The sequence below is a fragment of the Gouania willdenowi genome, chromosome 6 (assembly GCF_900634775.1).
Source record: "Gouania willdenowi chromosome 6, fGouWil2.1, whole genome shotgun sequence".
NCBI classification, from domain to species: domain Eukaryota; kingdom Metazoa; phylum Chordata; class Actinopteri; order Blenniiformes; family Gobiesocidae; genus Gouania; species Gouania willdenowi.
Window position 1 is genome coordinate 34,458,935 of NC_041049.1, and position 21,222 is coordinate 34,480,156.

The window sequence follows — 21,222 nt, forward strand, 5'->3', positions numbered from 1 at the left end:
ACATTTTCCAATAAGAGAACATCTCTGAAAAACTAAAGAAAGAAGGTAAATAATAGTAAATGAGCATTTGACGACAACCTAATGCTATATAAACACAGCCACAAAAACAAAGTTAGCTCGCTAACATACCTCTGACCAAGTGGTTGCTACAGACACGGGCATCAGCAGACTCTGCTTCTCCGAACTGCAGACATAGGTTTCAGAACTTTTTACATTTCTCACCTTTGTGAACGACAATCTTCGGTTCTCTATAAAATCTCTTTTCCTTTTCTTGGTTAGAAATAGTGGAGCAGCCGTAAACTACACAAAACATGGGCATTTTGATTATTTCAGACGGCAGATTCTCAGGCTCCCTGCTCTCCATCTAAATTTTGCGCTCTTTGTCACGATGCAGCAATGCGAGTGAATCAACAGAGCAGGCCATAGACATATACAGTACACATTCTATTGGCTGACCCTCACAACAGCTCTAGGGTACGTTCAATAGTACAAATGTTACACCACAGTATATTATATCTATGGCGCAGACTCCGTCCGTGCAGGATGTATTTTACTCAGTAACAGAATCTATTTCCAATGTACAAAGTACTGTTACTTGAAATAAAATTTACTTAAGTAAAAGTAAAATTACAGTTTTTAAAAAGTACTCAAAAAAGTAGAAGTACACAAAAAAGCTACTCAATTACAGTAACGAGAGTAAATGTGATTCGTTACTTTCCACCCCTGCCAACAATACACTTGGACCTTAGGTACAGTAGGTAAGTAATGTCCAAAATAAATTGGATTTTATGATGCTTAAAAAACAAAACATTGTTTTCTGTGAGCGAAAGACAAACAAGGGCTTTTTATGCTCCTATGAAACACAAACACGGTCACAACCCGCTAGCGGCATGGCAGCCAATCACATAGTGAAGCGTTCCCTCAATGCGGAAATACAGTTGGCCAACCTGTGTCACCTCAATGGCGTACGTTGTGACGCAGAACCATATACCAGGCTTAATGCTTAAGGAGAAAGAGGGTTTATAACCGAAGGGTCAATTGTTCGAATCCAAAGTGGGTAATCACTGTGGGTAGCTGAGCAAGTCTCTTAACCCTAACTGCGCCATAGGTGCTACACCGTGACCTATCCACTGCTCCTCAGGGAGGGATTAAATGCAGAATAAATTTTGAGTATGTACCCGTACGTATTATGACAGTATAATTGTTTCTATATCAGGTTAATAAATTGTAATAATTGAAGCCTTAAAAAATGCATACACTATTTTAGTTGACTACTGTATATCTGTAATAGGAATGTTGGCGTGTAAACTAGACTTATGCGGTATCCAAATTTTGATATCGTTATACCGCCTCCCTATTTTACTGCGGTATACGGCATTACCGTGACTAATTAAAAAAATATGACGTAAGGCTCATGGTGCGTTTACACCGAACGTGACTGTTAAAATTATGCTGCTGTAGCAATCTTTCCTATAGCTACTCTCTGCGCAGTCACGGGGAAGTGCATTGTATTATTTTTTTTTTAATGACAGTATGGAAACCGTTATTTTTTTGACACCGCAGTATACGGTATTACTGCCCAAGCCTAGTGTAAACATTGAAACATAGGAGTACACGTTGACAGCATTCTAGTCGACTGTCAAAAAAGTAGTTTATTCATTTGTTTTTAAGTGACTTAATAATGTATCAGCAGCATTTTTGTTATTTCAATGTAAGGAGGCAGAACCTCATTAAACAGCAGCTGGATGTCAGCACTCAGGCTAATCAGTTAGCAAAGACATCAACTCAGCAAGCTAACATTAGCGTCTCATCTTTGTTTGGTACCGATGTAGTGATGTCAAAGCAGAGATAATGTATTTATAGAGAAGTTAACTCAGCTAACTGAAGAGATGGCGGTGTAAGGTCGGTGTGCGCGCGCACTATGTATACACTGCATATACTAGCTAACACAACACAGTTTATTTACCACGCAGTGGCCGAGCCCGTGTTAATGCGATTGAAATATAAACTAATTTAATATATACTAAGAAATAAAACTAAAAGTATTAATTTCCAAGTTGTGTCATTTAGTACTGAATTAGTCTTACAAAGAGTGAGTTTTTGACATTGTATCTTTACAGTATTGGTACCGAGATTCTTTAGGCAGGTATTGTATTGAAGTCATCATTTTGGTATAGCGACAACACGGACATACACAGCGTGCGTGTGTGGCATCCCATTACGAGTGTATTTTATTGTGGTGTTTTTAAATGTAACGAGATGGTTTACTACCTGCTTTTGATTCCATGGCTGCTGTTTGTATCATGAAGTAGTTAAGGCTTTAGTTTGTATTCCGTAAAAGCTGGATGTTATGTTATTCAGAGCTCAACAGCAATTTTTGAAAACTGATTTATTATTATTTTGATGCTTTTTGTAGAGTTGCCATAGTTAAATGTGATTGTTGATCAACAATATTGCTTCTGTCTATTGGACTGTATAATGTCCAAATATTTGTAAGCTTTAAACTAAAGAAACGCCATACATTTATTTCAGGGCTCACTGCTTTGTTTACAGTTTGATTTGCTTCTTTTGATTCATCACTCAGGAGATACCCTGATGTTCAGCAGTGTCTCAATGTTTTCTCAATGGTTTGACCTTGTAGAATTTTTAGCGCTTAATGTGAACTTATGAGGGAGGGTTTCCGAAAAAACTATAACCATATAATCAGGGCCCTATAAAATCAGTTTTGTTTTTTCCAAATGTAATTTTTTCCCAAATTTCGGTTTTTTCATTTTCATTTTTTTTTTAAATCTGTTTTTTTTAAATATTAATAATTTTTCAGAAAATATTACTTTTTAACTCCTGTGAGGAAACAAAATAAATACTAATACATAAAAAACCATAATTAAACAAAAATGTATGTCAAAAATAAAGTAAGGTACAATTAAAAGGTAGATACACAGTGGGGCAAAAAATTATTTGAGAGGCCAGTAATTTTCATCATAGGTATACCTCAACTATGAGACAAAATGAGAAAAAAAAAAATCCGTAATATAACATTGTAGGATTTTTAAAGAAGTTTTTGTTGATAAATTGGCCCCAACCCTAAAAGTTGTCTATCAGGAAGTGTTTAATCTCAGCAAGTTACCTACAACCACGAGACAAGCTATAATATCAGTTTTGCAAAAAAAAAAAGATAAGGATCCGCTACAGTGCAGCTCATATAGGCCTGTGAGCCTTTTTGAATTGCTACTGCAAAATTCTCACTAAAATCTTAGCATATAGGATTACCACCATTATACCAAAAGTCATTGACTTTTCGCTTTATATATATATATATATACACACACACCAGGCAGACAGTCGCTTTACAACATGCAACGTCTATTTAATATTTTACATATGCCCGATACAGACAAATCAGAGATAATTTCATTAGATGCCGAAAAGGCATTTGACCGCGTTGAGTGGCACTATCTTTTCACAGTCTTACAGAAATTTGAATTTGGTCCCTCATTCCAAAAATTCGGATATTGTGCTCCTCCCCTGTTGCTTCTGTATGTACAAACAACATGATTTCAGACTTCTTTGAATTGCACAGAGGATGTAGGCAGGGCTGTAGTCTCATCTGTTTGACTTGGCAATTGAACCACTAGCTATCTCTAGAGGAGGCATAACACAAGGTATCCCTTTACGCTGACGAATTGCTGCTGTATATTTCTAACCCTATTGAATTTGACATACTGTTGGAAAAAACAGTACAGGATTTTAAAAAGTGGGTAACGTTACCAACATCCTTAGCAGGCAGAATAAATATAGTCAAAATGGCAGTTTTACCAAAATTTCTCTCTGTCTTTCAAATGATCACCATTTTTCTGCCGAAATTGGTATTTCAATTTTAGATAGTTTGATAGCAACATTTATTTTGGAATAATTCAAATCCTAGGATGAAAAAAAATATTTAGAGGTACCAAAAGATGTGGGTGGACTTGGGTTGCCTAATATTATTTTCTATTACTGGGCAGCTAATATTTCTAAGTTGTTACATTGGAAGTATTTCTAAGAGGAAAATGAGGGTGAGATTTGGACACGGATGGAATTACACTCTAACCCTATGCCTTTGGTAACTTCATCATTACCTTATGACCATAAAAAGACACAAATAACCAATCCAATTGTAAATACCTCTCTTAGAATATCTATACTATATTTCAAGGGAGGTCTGTGTGTGTGTTTGTGTGCGTGTGTGGATGTGTGTTAGTGGAACAAATATCTCCCCGAAGCGGTTGCCAGTTCGACCTGAAACTCGGTGGACGGGTTCAAAATACCCCGAGTGAGTGTATCTGTTATTTTGGTGTAATTTGGTCATTTCGAAATGTTTATTTTAATTTTATTTCACTTCTGGACGGCCCCGAAATGAGACCTATTCAGCTTTTGACCTCAGGGTGTGAGGGGGCGCTAGCGCACCATCTATATCTATTTCACAGCACAGCTCACTTCCGGTGTGTGCCAGAGCTTCTGTGGACTTCTCTTTAGGAAACATACTTTTTCTTTTTTTTACTATTCCTTAATTGGTGATGACGTTTCTAAACGTTTATTTTCATGTTAGTTTGACCTAACGCTATTTAGACTGGACGGACCTCACCCGGAAGTTGTATAACGGACCACCATTTAGTCTGGTTACAGTCTGTGTCACGACACTCGTCTATTGGGTGGTAGTGACAGTAGGGTTGAGTCAGATCAGTAAACGGTGCTACATAGTGAAGCCCGCCTGATAATTACTGCAGCTTCACTCACGACACACCTGCCACTACACCTAACTACTGAAAATAGATATGTTTAGTGAAAGTTAGACAGGCACACACACACTAAACGACAACAAAAAATATGAAAATGACTCAAAATACACAAAACTAAATATTTATACAAAAATACACAAAATTACTCCTGCATCACACTACAATAGCAACAAAAACAATAATTATACAAAAATACACGACTCCAAAAAAACATACATTACAAAAAAAAAAATTAAATAAAAAAACAGCAAACATTTATGCACAAAAAGACAACAGAAAGATACACAAATACACATGACTCCAAAAAACATACATTACAGAAAAATACACCATACAAAAAAATATAAAAGTGATGATGAAGTCATGCATGTCCCATAGAATTAAACCAGGAAAATTGGTTACAATAGTGGCTACAATTTAGAAAACATTTCTCCCTCCGAGAAGTGAGTAGGTTTTTCCCAATATCTTGCAACCCATTTTTTTTACCATCAATTTCCGATAAAGCATATCAGATTTCGCATAACAAAGGCTTGTAGTTTGTTCATCAGTTGTTTTTAAATGATGGGTTCAGATCATTTAATGCTTTAATTAAAGATCATGATATTCCGGTGTCACATATGTTCAGATACGTGCAAATACGCAACTTCACAAGGTCATTGTTTTCTTCTTTTCCTTATTTAACATCTGAGAATCGAGTTAACAAAATTCTGGAGTTGGACCCTTTTGACAGGAAGTGTGTATCTGTACAGTATAAACTGATGTAACAAACAAATCCTATACTGTGGGAGAAAACGAAAAATGTTTGGGAAAATGATGTGGGTGCTGTTTTATCAGATGAGGAGTGGAAGTCCTGTTTGACCCACATACATACCTCCTCTCTCTGCATATGCCATGGTGTAATTCAGTTTAAGGTACTTCATCTCCTTCATTATACAAAAGAAAGATTGGCAAGAACTTTCCAAGGAGTAGATCCAGCCTGCGTGAGATGTGGTCATAGCCCGTCCTCTGAAGGCTGTATGCTTTGGTCCTGTCCTTGTTTGGACAATTACTGGAGAAATATTTTTCAGGTATTGTCTCGTATTTGTGGTAAAGATCTAACCCCTGATTTCAGAACAGCTATTTTTGGAATAACAACATCACAGGTGAATTGCTTTCAGGCATCACAGCAGAATTTTTTTGTTACCTGGAAGCCCTTTGTTGAAAATGTGAAACTCTTTTCTTTTGATGTGTAATTGGCTGTTGTTTTAGAAATATATTGTCATTTGAAAATTTTCTGTCCCCCTTTTTTTTTCTTTCTTTCTTTCTTTCTTTGAGAGCCTGGGGAGGGGGGGATAGGGTGTTATATAATGTAAAAAAATACTGTATTGTTCAAAGGTAAAGTTTTCAAAAAAAAGAAGTTATCATTAACCTACGATGTTTCAGACTACAAACCCTGGCATCGATGGTCTCGTCCACAATACAACTTATGCCGCTATGCTACACAAGAAACAGACGGAGTTTTACAGACACAGCAAAGTTAAGCGGGCACTGGTAGCTCTGTATTTAGGAGTCAGTGATGATTTGCGTAGTTTTTTTGGCAGTTTAGACGATGTTTGGAGTGGTTTAGGCGGTGTTTAATGACGACAAGACAGGAGGGGGACGGGCGGTGCACCTAATGAGCGCTACCCAGAAACATTTCCCCATAAAAAATTTTTTTTTAAAACTTTCCTTGCCAAGCACTGTTTTGTGTGACACCAGGTGACACGTGCATAGTCGTAAAATCTGAGCATTGCAGTAAATTAGCCTGGCGGCGTCTGCTTCGCGGATGTCCGCCTGAGTATGTTTGAGTCTTAAGGAAACATCAGTATAGTCGACAAGGAAGATAGTCTGTTTGCAACATCCCTAATCTGCAACAGATTTAATAAACTAAAATCTTTGCCATTTTGTTGACTAAAAATAAAACATAACTGACGGTTTCAATGACAAAATTTTGACCAAAACTAAGTTACATATTATTTTAAAAAAATATATCACTAAAACAAAATAAAAATTAACACAGCACAACACAAGTGATAGTCTGATGGAACCCAAAAAATACACTACATCCACACATACTGTACACCTGCATAATGGCTTTTGTGAAATATACAACCAATGACTTATCACCAACCCCATTGTAACAAAGCCTCAAGTTTATGCCACTACAGCCTTCTTGGTGAAAATGCTTGTCTTAATGTAGAAATAGATGGTGCACAATGTGCAGTTCAGACAGAACCAGTGAAATTGTCACTCACATGTAGTTCCAACTACTGCCTTGTCTTTTCCTTCAAGCAGCTCCCAGAGATGGACAGATGCATCCTCATACTGGTCAGCCAACCTGAAAGAGCACAGATCATTGTGTTGATGAGAATGTATTTATTTGATCTAAAGCAAACAAAGAACCAAGGCTAGACAACTGAAGGTGCCCTTAGGTATTCTGCAGTCAAAACAAACAAACACAAAACCAGTAGCAAGTCTTTCGAGACCTGGATGTTTAAAGTCTAGCAGTTTTTTCTCATTCCCCACACTTCCCGTTTTTAGTCTGCGCCAAACAAAGTTATGTTCACAGTGCACCCATGCTCTAGACTTAAAGTGCAACTGCCTGGAGAACAGCAGAAAAAAAAAAATTTGTGTAGACTTTGTTTGCATGTTCACACTATAAGAGCAAACAAATCCTAAAGCGTTTTACCTGCGTTAGGGTCCGTCGATGTGCATGCACCCTTACTCTTGAGGTAATTTGAGTTGTGGTGGCGCAACAGTTAAGGAAGCTAGCTTGTAATAGGAGGGTCACTGGTCCATCACTGTGGGATGTTGAGCAAGTACCATAATCTACTGCTAATGTCGTACGTCCTTTTGGATAAAAAGTACGGCCCAATAAAATAATCAATTTTATTATTTTTCCACAATTTCTGTTTTTTTAGAATTATTAAAAATAAATTAAAAAGGTAATTTAAAATAATGCATAAAATACAGCTAAAAGGTAGATATTATGGCTTATTCTGACTGCTCCTTTTTAATTATGTGTCACATAAAGATGTATGAGAGCAGCATTAATGTCACCCAATTTTCCCTCAGGGATCAATGGTTTACTGAATCTGAGCAGGTTTATTGATTACATTTTGATCAACTTAATTTAAATTATCCTGATGACATCATTGCAGACCATAATATTTAAACAAAAACAAAGGGACGCAAGGATGCATCAGTTATTTCACCACAAGGGGCTAGAATATTTTACAGTATTAGAAGCTATCATCAGCCTACGATGTTTCAGATTCTACAATCCCTGCCATTGACGGTCTCATCCATAACAACAAACAACTCTTGCCACAGATATTCTGTAGCACCTGATGAGATGTTCATCAAACACTCAGCAGGTGAAGCTGATGAAGGCTGCGCCCCTCCGTCCCCGTTTGCAGTACTACACGAGAAACATGCAGAGTTTTACAGACACATTAAAGTTAAGTGGGAACTGGTGGAATCCATATTTAGGAGTGAGTTGCATAGTTATTTGGCAGTTTAGACAGTGTTTCGGGTGGTTTAGACAGTGTTTGAAGATGCCAAGACGAGAGGGGGGCGGGCGGTGCATCTTATGAGCAGTTCCCAGAAACATTTCCCCATAAATAAATGTCCTTTGTCTCACGATGATGGCGTTTCATCCTGATTCGGTCCATTTCCGCATTCAACAAGGGATTCCGTTTTCAACGGTCGATTCTGTCCGCAATTCCATTAACGTGGATTTTATAGGGCCCTTAAAAAGCATCTGTTCAATGAAATTGTAATCTTGTACTTTTTAAAGTCCAGAATTTGTTGCTTCAACACAACAGTCTTCTCCAAAACCCTTTAAATCCATAAGTGTATGTTATTGCTGGCATTAAACTTAAGTACTACAAATCACAAAAGACCAGTGTAGCTGTAACAGGAGACAATAGCCTGTGATTAATAGAACTGATTACAATCTTAACAACAACAGAGGTTTTAGATTTACTTGATGTTTTGGTCGCGGTCTGGTCCGACTAACTTGTAGAACTCATCGAAAGCTGCAAGGTCTTTATCTGTTAACAATGGTGATCCTCCGACTCCCTGCTTCAGGTCCTGTCGCACGTTGACATCACCAAGCCGGTCCAGGAGGAACTGTAGCTCCAGAACCGTCTTTAGCTTCCGCTGCTCAGCCTCCTCCCGCAGGAGCTGCTCCCGCCGAGCAGACTTCTTCACCACCTTCTGGATCTGATCAAAAAGCCAATTAGAAGTAATTAGAGCAAGAACAAATGAAACTAAGGAACTATTTTAAGGAAACTTAGAACCATCCTTACATCTTGACCCATTGTGATAAATGTCTTGTGCAACTCTCGAGCAAATTCCAAATTGTTCATAACTTCCTGGTATTTGGCGAGAGCTTCCTGTAAAATAAAGAGAAATCACCAATATGCTTTAGTAAGTAAATAATTGTTGGTGAATAATGAAAACCTTGCATGTACAAACCAGTTGGTCCTGATTAAGGCCTTCTCCATTATCCTTCCGACCCTGATAATCATCGAGCTTGCTCTGCAATAGAACAAAGCCAAAAGTGATTCAAATCATATTTGCAGTGCACATGATAAATTAAAGGCAATCAAGCTATGTACCGCAACCAGATGCTAGATAAAAAGCAGTTTTCTTTCCATCATCCTTTGTGGTCCACTTTGAAACAAACCAGTTTATTAATATTTTTCTTTTAATTGTATACCTCAATATGGTGGGTGTACACTGAAGTAGTGACCCCTGGGTTTCTTTGAGAAAAAAAAAAAAAATCACAGATAAGTTCAAACCAACTGTTGTGCAGACCAAATGCAAGTTTTCATAAACACATTAACATCCAATGGTCACTTGCCATGTTGGGCAAAAAAGGGCCTCCAATTTACTTTTCACAAGGCAAACTCAACTATACATTAATATATCCCTTTGTAAATAGTCGACTGGTGAAATGTTTAGCCATTTAGTCATTAATTATCCAACGTGTAACGTTTTATCGCTTTCTCTGAAGCACAACTGCCTAAGAATATTTTTCGATGTAATTCATCAAATAAAAGGATTTAAATCTCATCTGAATTTCATTTGATTTTTATACTTCAGTTCTCAACAAATAAGTACATACCAATCACAAACTTCTTGAAATTGCACAAAAATACTGATCAAATAAACAAAAATGTTTGAAATGCTACGGAGGTCATGAATTCTGAAATAAATTAAAGGCAGCATCAACATATTTAAAACTGTAAAGCATTTCATATGGCAATAAATTTACTTAGCATGGTCCCTGTCGTCGTGTTGCAGGAAATAATTGAATAGCTCACCCTCATTGTCAGCGACAAAGTTGCTTTCTTTGCTTCAAGTTTCTTATTTGAATCTTTTTTATTTTTATATTTCTTTCTTGTATTCAAATTTTATTTTAGACATTGCAGCCTTATATTAAACTGAACCACAGGTAGTCGGTGGAAGGCAGAAACAATGCAGGCAGAGGCACAGCATCGACCAGCCTCGTACCAATGTGTTGTGGGCTGGTGTAATCAGCAGCAGTGGAAATGATGAAATTAAATGGCATTTTACTGCTCAACTTCTTCTCTCAACACAGCACAGTCAATACAGTCTTGCTGACCTACACACCTTACAAATCCAAACCTAAGAGACAACGAGCCTTTTGAAACACCGCTTGTTTCATCCGTCATGCCGGGCAAGTCCAGAATGATGATAACTTGCCTGACTACAGTTGTTTACTTGGCAGTGGCAAGCATTAATGTGGAGCCCTGTGACCCAACCGTAATGTAGTAGTAAACCTTTCATAGCAGTTATCCAGCTACACTGTTGTAAAAGGGCACATAACGTGTTTCTCCTCACCTTTTTCTTCTCCATGTTGCGGACCTTTTTGTCAATAACACACAACACTTGCTTCAGGACTTCAGACTGACGACCGGAAGCACCGTTGCCCATTGACCCTGAAGCGAATCCCATTTCTGGGCTGGCAGATTGCATCATCTGGTTTGCTGAAGGCATCTGTATTTTCATGTGGAAAAAGTTTAAGAACAGTCAAACTTGTAATAAAGAACAGTTGAACACAATAACACAATTTTTTAAAGCACTACCTATCAGATTGTACTAATGAGTCAATGAACAGAGTGACTATAGTGAATCCAAATAGAGGCAAGTGTCAAGTTGGGACAATATCACCGATCAATCAGTTAAAAAAACAATCACCAATCCAATCATATGAATTCAGGTTGGGTTTTTTAGGTACCGACCAAATTCCTTCAGTACTACCGGATACAGATTCACAGAAAATCAAACAGTACCATGTTTCGGGACCTAAACGCCGCCTTGTGGCCCTTTAACTTCGAATGAATGCGCTGGTCGCTCTACCAATGTGCGGAGTGAGGAAGCATGTGTGACTGGAGCAGATAGATTATAAGCTGTATGCCATTTTTGAGTGATTGGAAAAATAAACGTTGCAGCTGTTAAATTAAACTGGACTCCCATGTCATTCTCAATGACTGCTGTGAAGCAAGGGAGTTAACCCCGAAGCTGAGAATAACTTCGGCCCCCGGAGCAAAGTTAGGCTCGCCCGTGTCTTCCAATCACGGTCTGAACTAAGCCGATGCACACTGGAACTACGTGAAGCCTCCATCAGCATTAGCGGAGCAAAAACAAATTTCCTGACTGTGCCATCGCAAAACCCACTGTTGCTTATAGTCCGTGGGGACTATTAAGCAACAGCGGACACACACGCTTCTGTGTCCACCACCACCCTAACGAAAGTAAACGGGACGACTCAAGCTCAGACTGAATAAACAAAACAAGCACGTGCACACACCTACAAACACACACGTCACAAACAGCAGATGCTGCCCCCGCTTTCAGAGCCAGTAGACTGGAGACAAATGCAAGTGAAATAAAGCTGTGTCACGTACAGTAAACAACTCTTTGGTGTAAATTAGACGGCTCAAACAAAGCGATGGGAGCATCTACAGAAAGTTTCATCACAACAATGACGTAATTGGTCGGATTGGCAAATTAAGACATTACAGCCGATCACATTTATTGTATGACATGCAAAATATCGGCAGATCCAGTATAGCCGATATGATCGGTGTAAAGCCTAATAATATTGATTACTTATGTAATTCAAAGAGCCCTAATTCATATTGAAAGTGAAACCAACATGAAATTAGCAACTTGTGATGTACACATTTATCTTGAGATTGTTGACGTCTCACTTTCACAAAATCTAAATTATAAACAAATCCTGTACAATAGTTTTAATGTTTTCTTTTTGTTTTTCTTTAATCTAAAATTAGACTATTTCCAAAACTGTTGGCCATGGTCATTCAAAAAATTTGCAGGATGAAGAACAAAATTATTTACTTTCTACATGCACTCAGAGATTTTTTTATTTTATTTCTTGAAGGTAACAGTGTGGCGAGTGACAACAGATTTCAGGAACAACGTCTACTATCTCCAATGACAAACCATTTCTGGAAGAAATATAATCTTACACAAGATGCTGACTTCTAGAACTTAGGTAGAGGACGGAACCATGGATACTAGCACATGTCAAACACAAAGGCCAACATTCATATCGTCCCATACGGCCTGAGGGACGATTTTGCTAAATAAAAACAAAACGCAGGAGGGAAAAAAAAACCTCTATTTAGTGAAACGTCTTACAATGCTGTTCCAAAAGTTAGTGATTGACCACTATGAAAATTATCTGTGCTTTAAAACGTAGTTTACATCTGAATAAGTTTACAATTTACAGAACACTGTTAGGTGATCACATGCGGTCAGTTCTTCTGCAAGGTTTAAATCCTCTTGAAATGAAACTGGTCTAAATGTGGCCATCAACCAGAATGGTTTGACACACTTACCACATAGTTATATATACCAGAATTCAACTTTACTGAGTGTTGTTTCACTCACACATTATGAGCTCGTTTCCTTGTAACACAAAAACGTTTCCCCCGTCTCGCGTTATAATGAACAGTAATTGCCATCAACAATATCACTTAATAGCCTCATATCCAAACCGAAAAAGTCATTTTAATTATTTGGCACTGAATTGGTTTAGCAAGAGTTGTCAAAAATAATTCCTTCGATTTGGATTAAACCAGCACTAACAGCAGGTTTCAGATTTCAACGTTAATGCTTGGACAATGATCACTTATTTGACCAAAGATCACTTTTCGGCGCAATACCTTCCTAGACGACCCGGCCACAACATGGTACGATTTGACCGGTCCGGTAACATGCACTAGCACGCACTACTCTGACTTAGCATCTTTGAGCTACACCGACTCGTGCTACACAGTTGCCGACCGGGAAAGCCAGTTGGAGAGCAAATAGAGCACCCTGCTCACCCACCTTGATGGTTTATATCCACAGGGAGGCTTGGAGATGAAATACACGTAAAAGGACAGATTGTTACTTTTGGTTGGGTTGCTTTATTTGCTATTTCTCTATAGTATGGGATCCGCCCCGCCGGCCTCACCGACAACTGAGACGGTTCGACATGGGAGGAAACTCTTTATACAGGCATGGGTGCTTTTACAGTCGCTGAAAGAATGCCGGGAGAAAAAACTAAAAATAATTCAATGTTAAAAAGGATCAACCTTAAATTACAACAATATACACTTTAGTCCTCAACTTACTGTTTCGATATATTAAAAATGTGTTATTTAAGGCAACTATAGTGTGCCAAAGTTAACATTTAAGGTCAGGCATTTTGTTGGGCAGTGTCCTGGCATACATTTTGCACAATCATGAGCTTTAATGAAACAATATTAAATGTTTTTATTACGTTTTTTCCGTGTTTATATTAATTAGTTGCAATCAACACGTAATACATATCTTCAATACATTAAATTTAATAATTGTAGCACGTGTTTAACGTGCTGTCCGCGGCCCAAAACTGGTCACCCCGAGGGTTCGACCCTGTCTGCAGCAGGATTTCTTAGAAAAAAATGTTTTGTGAAAACTGCAATTTTTTTTCAAAAGTTATTTATATTTACAAATCGACCGATGGACGATTTGTGCTTTTATAATTTTGATGTGGATTTAATTTGCATGCATTCTGAAGTCCTTTTGTCATCCATGGCCAATCAATATATTTTTTCTTCTTGTCGTATTTTTTCAAAGGACAGTGTTCATCATATTATGATTTAAATATTTTCAGGAAAGTTTCATATGCTTTGTTAGTATCAGCCTCTTGAAACACTTCTTTCCAATTTTCTTTTATTAATGCATTCCTAAATTTGTTTATAGATTTTTCTGTAACTTCTTATATATCTAATAATTCAACTTTATTAACATCTGTACACTAAACATAATCACAAACAAACATTACATAAACTGGCAAATGGTCACTGATGTCATTTACTAGTAAACCACTCTTTATGCTGTTGTCCATACTGTTTGGGAATATGTTGTCTATTAGAGTTGCACACTGAGATGTTATTCTGCTTGGTTTGGTGATAAGTGGAAAAAGACTCATACTGAACAATAAATAGTTTTTCCTATTTATATAATTCAGTTCATACCCATTGAACACAAAGTCCACACCCTTTTCAGTGCTAATCCAGTTCCCGGATATATCACATTAAATGGTTTGTTTAGATGACTCAATAATTATTTGATGTTGTGAAAATTTGCATATACACTTCTGCTATTAAAATGAATAATTTACATTTTATGATCTGATTTAATGTTCATGTTGAATTGATCTTCAGAGTAATAATGGCAGTTGTTGTTGATAATGTTAAGAAAATTATGGTCAGTGAATTTAAATGTTCCAACCATCACAATCATTATGTTCCTTTTTATTTCCAGATGTTTTCAAGTTTAAACAGTCAAGCTCTTCACAAGGTTCCCGGCTCAGGCCTCACCTGGGCCATCACTGTGGGATGTTGAGCAAGTCCCTTAACCCCAAACTGCTCCCCAGGCGCCGCTAAATGGCTGCCGACTGCTCTCCAGGGATGGGTTAAATTGCAGAGGACAAATTTAAATGTGTAACATTGTGTAGCAACATATGTAACATCATATACCAACAAAGTTTGAGTTTTTTTAGAGTTTAAGAGTTCATAGTCAGTCACACTGATAGATGCTGATCTGGAGTTACTGGTAATTGTCAAGCACCTTAATGCATCTTGATAGCCTACCAATAGTTATATTAATTCCAGTATATATATAGCTGCATGACGACACATTCCATTGAGTAGGAACAGGGACTGCAGGCAGAGCTGCAGTCCTCGGGGACTGGGAATGCCCACCTCTGCTCCAAGGCCCATAGGAAAGATGCTCAGCAGCAGGTGGCAGCAAAGAGTTAAACAACAAATAAACCCTGATAAATGTTATTAGTCGGTATTTTTCTCGACCAATGAACCCACTTAGAAAAGAGCCCATAGTTGTCATCATTATTTCAGTAACCCTTGTAATTATAAAAGTGAGAGATTGTTACTTACCATTTGGTTTATCCTTTCCATATAAAAAGATTCGGGGTTTTTATGTCATTGTAGCTTACATTTTTCCTCTAAACAGAACTGATGTGGAGAAAGTGAACAGGCTTAGGTTTAATTGGAAACATATTCCCAGCTTTTATTTGTTATGGCACAAAGCTTTTTGATTGCACGGTGCTACTGAAAGTGTTTTCCTTGAGGGATAACAATGATTATCAGAGACTCCCAAGGGTGCACAAATCTTCCTTTAGCAAGTGACTCACTTTTAAAGCCTTTTGGGTCTAATTTTCCAGGAGAGCAAGATGGGTGCTACCTCTGACCTGTCAAGCACAGCTACTGTAAAAGCACAGCTTGTCTAGGTTTACTTATGGTTTCAATGACAACACAAACACAAATAATCATACTTTTTATGAGGACTTTTAAACTGTATTGTTTCATGTCAGATTAGATAGGAACTGGTCTCCTTTGTGGTTCAAAGTGTGTAGTAGTAGAGTACACACTTTGAAACACACACAAACATAACATCCAGAGTCCTTATATCAAGTCAGCAAGTGTGAATAGGTCAACGCATATGGAATACCACTGTTTTTTAGACCTACAGAACAGGAATAGGATTATTTTGGTAGAGGGAGGTGATAGCGCCTCCCAGGCCAAAGTCTTTTGAGCAGAGTTTGCATGTTCTCCCTGAACATGGTGTGTTTTTGTTTCTCTGGCACTTTTTCCTCCCAGGATGCATAAGTATGTATATACACTTTAACACTTTAATTGATGAATAAAGTTGTGTTGGGCGTCTGGCCTTGTCTCTCAATGCAACAGGAAAATGCTATGAAAATGTACTGGTTTCCACTCCGTAATGCTCACACTGCTAAACAGGCAAAACAGGAAGCTGGACAGGACTCAGGAGTGACACCACTTCCCTGACAGTTGCCTCAGCTCTTAACTCTTAGTTCACCGACTACAAAAACAAGACTGCATGGATGTCTATGGACCAAAAAGAAACAAAACAATTTTTATTTTGATTAATTGAATAATTTTGACACCAACCTAAAACATGTGCAGTAAGTCAACATGGAGCATTTACCCTATTTGAAGGTGTTAAAGCACAGATAAGATTTTATGAGCAGCTTAAGTTTCAATCTTTAATCTCCCATTGTGTCAAAACATCTGGAGTTGTCTACTGTTCTTGCATCATCACGTTATCTTGATTTGTTTTGTACCCTTAGGTTTTCCAGTTTAGAGTGTATTAGTAGTTTGAGGTTTGTTCACCCAAGCCTAACGCTCCTGTGACTACACAGTCGCCCTAGGGTGCATTAGACCTATAGAAGAACAGAATCTTCTAGCACTACATCGGGCCAAAGAGCTGGCTGTGGTTGCAGGAGTATTTCTTTATCTTTCTTCCCAGTCCAACTGCTGCTGGTGTCACTCCTCCCTGCAGGCTGCTGTGAAGCTCTGGCTACAGATAAGAGAAGTGACTACAGCAGCAATGCTTGGAAAGAGAAAAACTTTGAGGACATCAGCTTATCAACAGAAACATTGCATTCATTTCTACAACTGATATTCTTCAGAAAATTATAATTTTGAGATGGAGTTTTTTAAGATATAGCTGAGGTCACTCTTGAATTTGGAACTGAATTTGAATTTCTTTACAGGCAGTCTTCAGAAAAACAAAAAAGCAGAACAAAAAACACTCAATAGTTTAACTAATCAGCCGAAAGGTTGTAGGTTGAAGCAAAAGCATATACACACCTACCTCATCACAAAAAAACAAAACAAGGCTCTCTAGATAATATAAAAATATATTATAATAATTAGGAATCAACACGTCAGCATAGAGCAACAATGTAAATATGCCGGAGTTAGCACAATAGCTAGTTTTAATCCATTGTCCTAAGGCAGGTTAATACAGTGGACATTCAACAGGTCACGATACAAAGAATACATAAATCACAGGACATTACACATTACAAGTAGACCATTGACAAGTTACATTAAGGTTAAGATTAAGACTTTGAGGCCCAAGGAAAAAAGTGAATAATTTAACTGTGAGTGCATGTCTGCTTTGTTTCCAACTATTGTTTCAGTGCATTTTTAAATGCTGAATAGGCATCACAGTTTCTGACATGGGCTGGTAGCCTGTCCCATGACTGTGTGCCTCTGATAGACCCACCATTTGGCCAAATTTAGTCCTGCGCCTTTGTACGTTGCAGTCCCTTCTGGTCAATGCTCTGGTGTTTACTCGAATGCTATTTTTTTGACTTATGAAATCCATAAACGGATCGGGATCATATTTATTTAAAACTAAAGATGAGGCAAGCATCCATGAATACCTGATAACTATCAAAATCCAAAATGTTACACTTTCTAAAGATGTTACAATAATTATACTGTAACGGCTTTTTGTCCAGAACTTTTAGTGTTCTCTTGAAGAGAGACTTTATAGAGGATAGTCTCTGAGGTATGAGACCAAGTACTATAACAGTAGTTTATGTGGCTGAATATCATGGCATGCATATAGACCAGTGCATTCTGTGGTGAGAAAAGGTCTAATGTGTTTGAAATTGGACAAATTTAACTTAATTTTATGCTCAATTTTCTTTACATGCTGCTTGAAATTGAAGTTGGAATCAAAGACTACACCAAGATATTTAACAGTTTATACATGCACTTCAAACATATACAGTATACAGTACATACATACACACATATATACACATATACTGTATATACATACACATGAATGTACATAATATTAATAATATACATTTCATATCTATGACACATTTCATCAATAAAATTTAGAGTGGAAATATATAGGGTATAGATTAATATTCTCTATCACAATATGTACATTTTTTATTATGTTTACTAAGTATAAATATAATTTATACCATTATATACATATTATATATTATTGCTGTCCAAGGCCAAATTATTGCTCTTCTTTCTTGTATTTACTAACAATATATGATTTAAAAATCTTTTTAAACTGATTCATGTTGGTGCTTGGTTTTATTTCATCCTTTAGGCAGATCCATAATATAACCCCTGCTATTGTTATACTACAGTGTTGTTCTGGCACATTGCATCTTGAAATGTAATTTTCCTCTCACATTATATTTCCCTTCTCTCTCTAAAAATGTTTTCTGCAATTGTTTTGGAAGTGCACTTTTGCTTGCTTTAGGAGCAGTTAGTTAACTATGGAAATCATGTTCATGAAGGGAAAAAAATAAATAATTAGGTTTTTAATAGAATATGGTATCTGCTTTTGTGTTCCTTAACTGTCCATAATTGGCAGTGTGGGACCCCCAAAAGGTATCCCGCTTAGGGCCCCAAGATGTCATGGGCCAGCCCTGACTGCCATATGATTCATCTGTGAAACCTGATTTTAAAAGTACTCGAATCGGGCCATGAGTGGTATCAACAGAAAGGTCTGGTCCTCCCGAGTCCAAATATACTAATGATAATACACCAAACAAAACCAAAGTAACATAACTTGAAGTTAATGTTACTATACCTTAAACAAAGTGTAGCCAAACCTTAAACAAAAGCTCTGTAACACACTTGCTCCTTTCTGTAACACACTTATTCCTGCACACTACGCACTAGGTCATACATAAGACATTTAGTTCAAAAAGGAAATTTCAGTGTACCATTGGGAAAACACATCTATTCAAAACACAACACTCATTGGGTAATTGAAAATACTTAGACACACACCTGAAAATACTGAGTGACAAAACTGAACAACAATCATCCAGCTACAAAAAGGCCTCAGTTTAGCCATTTTGAGAACTTTGCAAGCATGGAGGCAGGTAGAGAGAGAGAAAGAGGAAGATAGAGACACAGAGAGGAGAACGTGGTTGAAGAGGCCATCAAGGACAAATATTTCAGATGACATGAGATCAACTTTGGTGGACTATGTCATAAACCATAGTCTCAGCTGGGCAGAGAGTTTACTCAAACCTAAACCGGTTCAGTTTCATCCATAATGTTATGGAAAACAGGTATGTTTTCAGCTCTCTACTCTACTCACACTGTATCTGGAGTATTTACAGTACTGTTCCATATCATGTTACCGCACTTTATGATGCAGTCGTACAGGATAGACCAGAGCAGCCCAGGTTTGTTGTTGTCTGGGATATTGTTGGTTTCCATCAGGCTGCTCTGGTCCTAAACTGGTTCACCAACCATGACCAATTTGAAGTTGTGTATTTGCCCCGTTACTCGCCACTTCTGAATTCTATACTGGACTTTGCTTGGAGATGGCGCGTATATGACTGCCACCCACATACGGGCACTATGTGGATATTTTACCAATGCTTAACGAGAGGAGACATTACTTGGGATGTTGATGAGACGGATCGGACCATAAGCCCACTTGTGCACAATTGTGTTTGTCTGTGTTTACAGTAGTATCTTGTTTTTTTTAATTTTAGTTTTCTTTCTGCTTTGACTGAATTTACTGAACTGTAAAATACATTATTATAGTGATTTTGAATTTAAATTTTTTTTTTTTTTTGGTTGATTTGAAAATGTGCCTTCTGTGGAACAGAATAAAAAACAGTGAAAACTAAAGACTGCTGTGTTTTATATAAAGTAGACTAGTGTGTTGCTGCATATTTATAATAGAAGTGGGTATCATTTTGTCATCACAGTGACATTTTGACAATGGATTGTTAGGTTTTGATAGCTCAGTTTCAACTTGTCATAAATGTGAAATGGTTTATTTTCCAGTGTTGTGTCTTTTTTGTTTGTGTTTGGAGTTTTGACACAATGAGCCAAACGGGAAAAACTGTATCAGCATTAATTTATTGTGAGCCACACTTGTGGAACAAACTTCCTGAGGTCTGCACTTCTCACCTCCTTTATTTACTGATCTTATTGTTGCAACTCTGTTGCTGATACATTTTACTGAAAGTTTTCTTCATGTTTTTAATTTTGCCTTGCAGTTTTGATTTATTTATTTTTATTAAATATTATAATCTGTCTGAACGTTTCACTTCTTTCATGCAAAACTGAGTGAGTTAATTACTCTGTGTAATGAAATGTGCTTTACAAATAAACTTGCCTTGGATGCCCAGGGTGTATCAAGCAGCAATGGGTCTTATGTGATCTCGAATATAATGCTAACTAGCTAATTAACTAACTAACTAACTAACTAGCTAGCTATCTAGCTAACTAACAGGCTAGCTAGCTAACTAGCTAACTAACTAACTCAGTGATTCTTAATCTTTTTCTCGTTGTGACCCCATTTTTATGTCACAAATTTCTGGTGACCCCAGAGATATTTTTCTTAAAAATGATTTTTTGATCATGTTTGCTATACTGTGTTACAAATACAGAGTTGTCGGGATTAGTGCACACAGTGACAACATACATACATACATAAGTTCAGATATTTTTTATACTGCATTTGATTTGAATTAGATTTATATTTGAGAAAGTGAAAGTATAGAACACAGTTGTTTTGAGATTCTGTATGGTGTTTTCATTTTGAAAACACACAAAAACAATAATTATATAAGTTAAGTACTTATATGAGCAGTGTATATCTATTACTGTCATACTATGTATTGTTTTTTTTAATTGTGTAAAATTTAATGTTTTATTTTATTATTACTAAACATTTCAAGCGACCCCATTTTATTTATAGGTTTTTAATAAAATAGCTAGTGTCTAATTATCAGAGAGAACATGTGCTAATGATAGCTGATCAGTGTCTATATATGTGCTCCTATCACCTCTGGACCACAGCAGCACATCTGGAATCAACTCATAGTCGCGGTCACGACGCAGCTTAACGTTTGCAATCACGCTGCGTCGAAACTGTCACTTTAAGACGCATTTCCCCCCATTGTCAAAGAGTCGTGAGAAGGAAAGGGAACCTCAAGCCGAGTAGGGGAGGGCAGGGGGTGGGGGGCGTATTTAAACACGATGCTGCTTCT

General features: G+C 37.3%; 1 protein-coding gene across 3 annotated transcripts in view; it reads right to left on the minus strand.

Moving 5' to 3' along the window:
• caprin1b (cell cycle associated protein 1b) overlaps positions 1-13,334 on the minus strand; it is a 32,165-nt gene extending 18,831 nt beyond the window's left edge. For all 3 annotated transcript variants that reach the window (XM_028449023.1, XM_028449022.1, XM_028449021.1), the window contains exons 1-6: positions 13,188-13,334; positions 10,671-10,826; positions 9,279-9,341; positions 9,110-9,196; positions 8,785-9,023; positions 7,052-7,134 (exon numbers count right to left, since the gene is read on the minus strand). In XM_028449023.1, coding sequence (XP_028304824.1) covers positions 7,052-7,134; positions 8,785-9,023; positions 9,110-9,196; positions 9,279-9,341; positions 10,671-10,826 — 628 coding nt within the window. In that variant the 5' untranslated portion in view covers positions 13,188-13,334. The remainder of the gene's footprint in view (positions 1-7,051; positions 7,135-8,784; positions 9,024-9,109; positions 9,197-9,278; positions 9,342-10,670; positions 10,827-13,187) is intronic.
• Between the last annotated feature and the right edge of the window lie 7,888 nt (positions 13,335-21,222).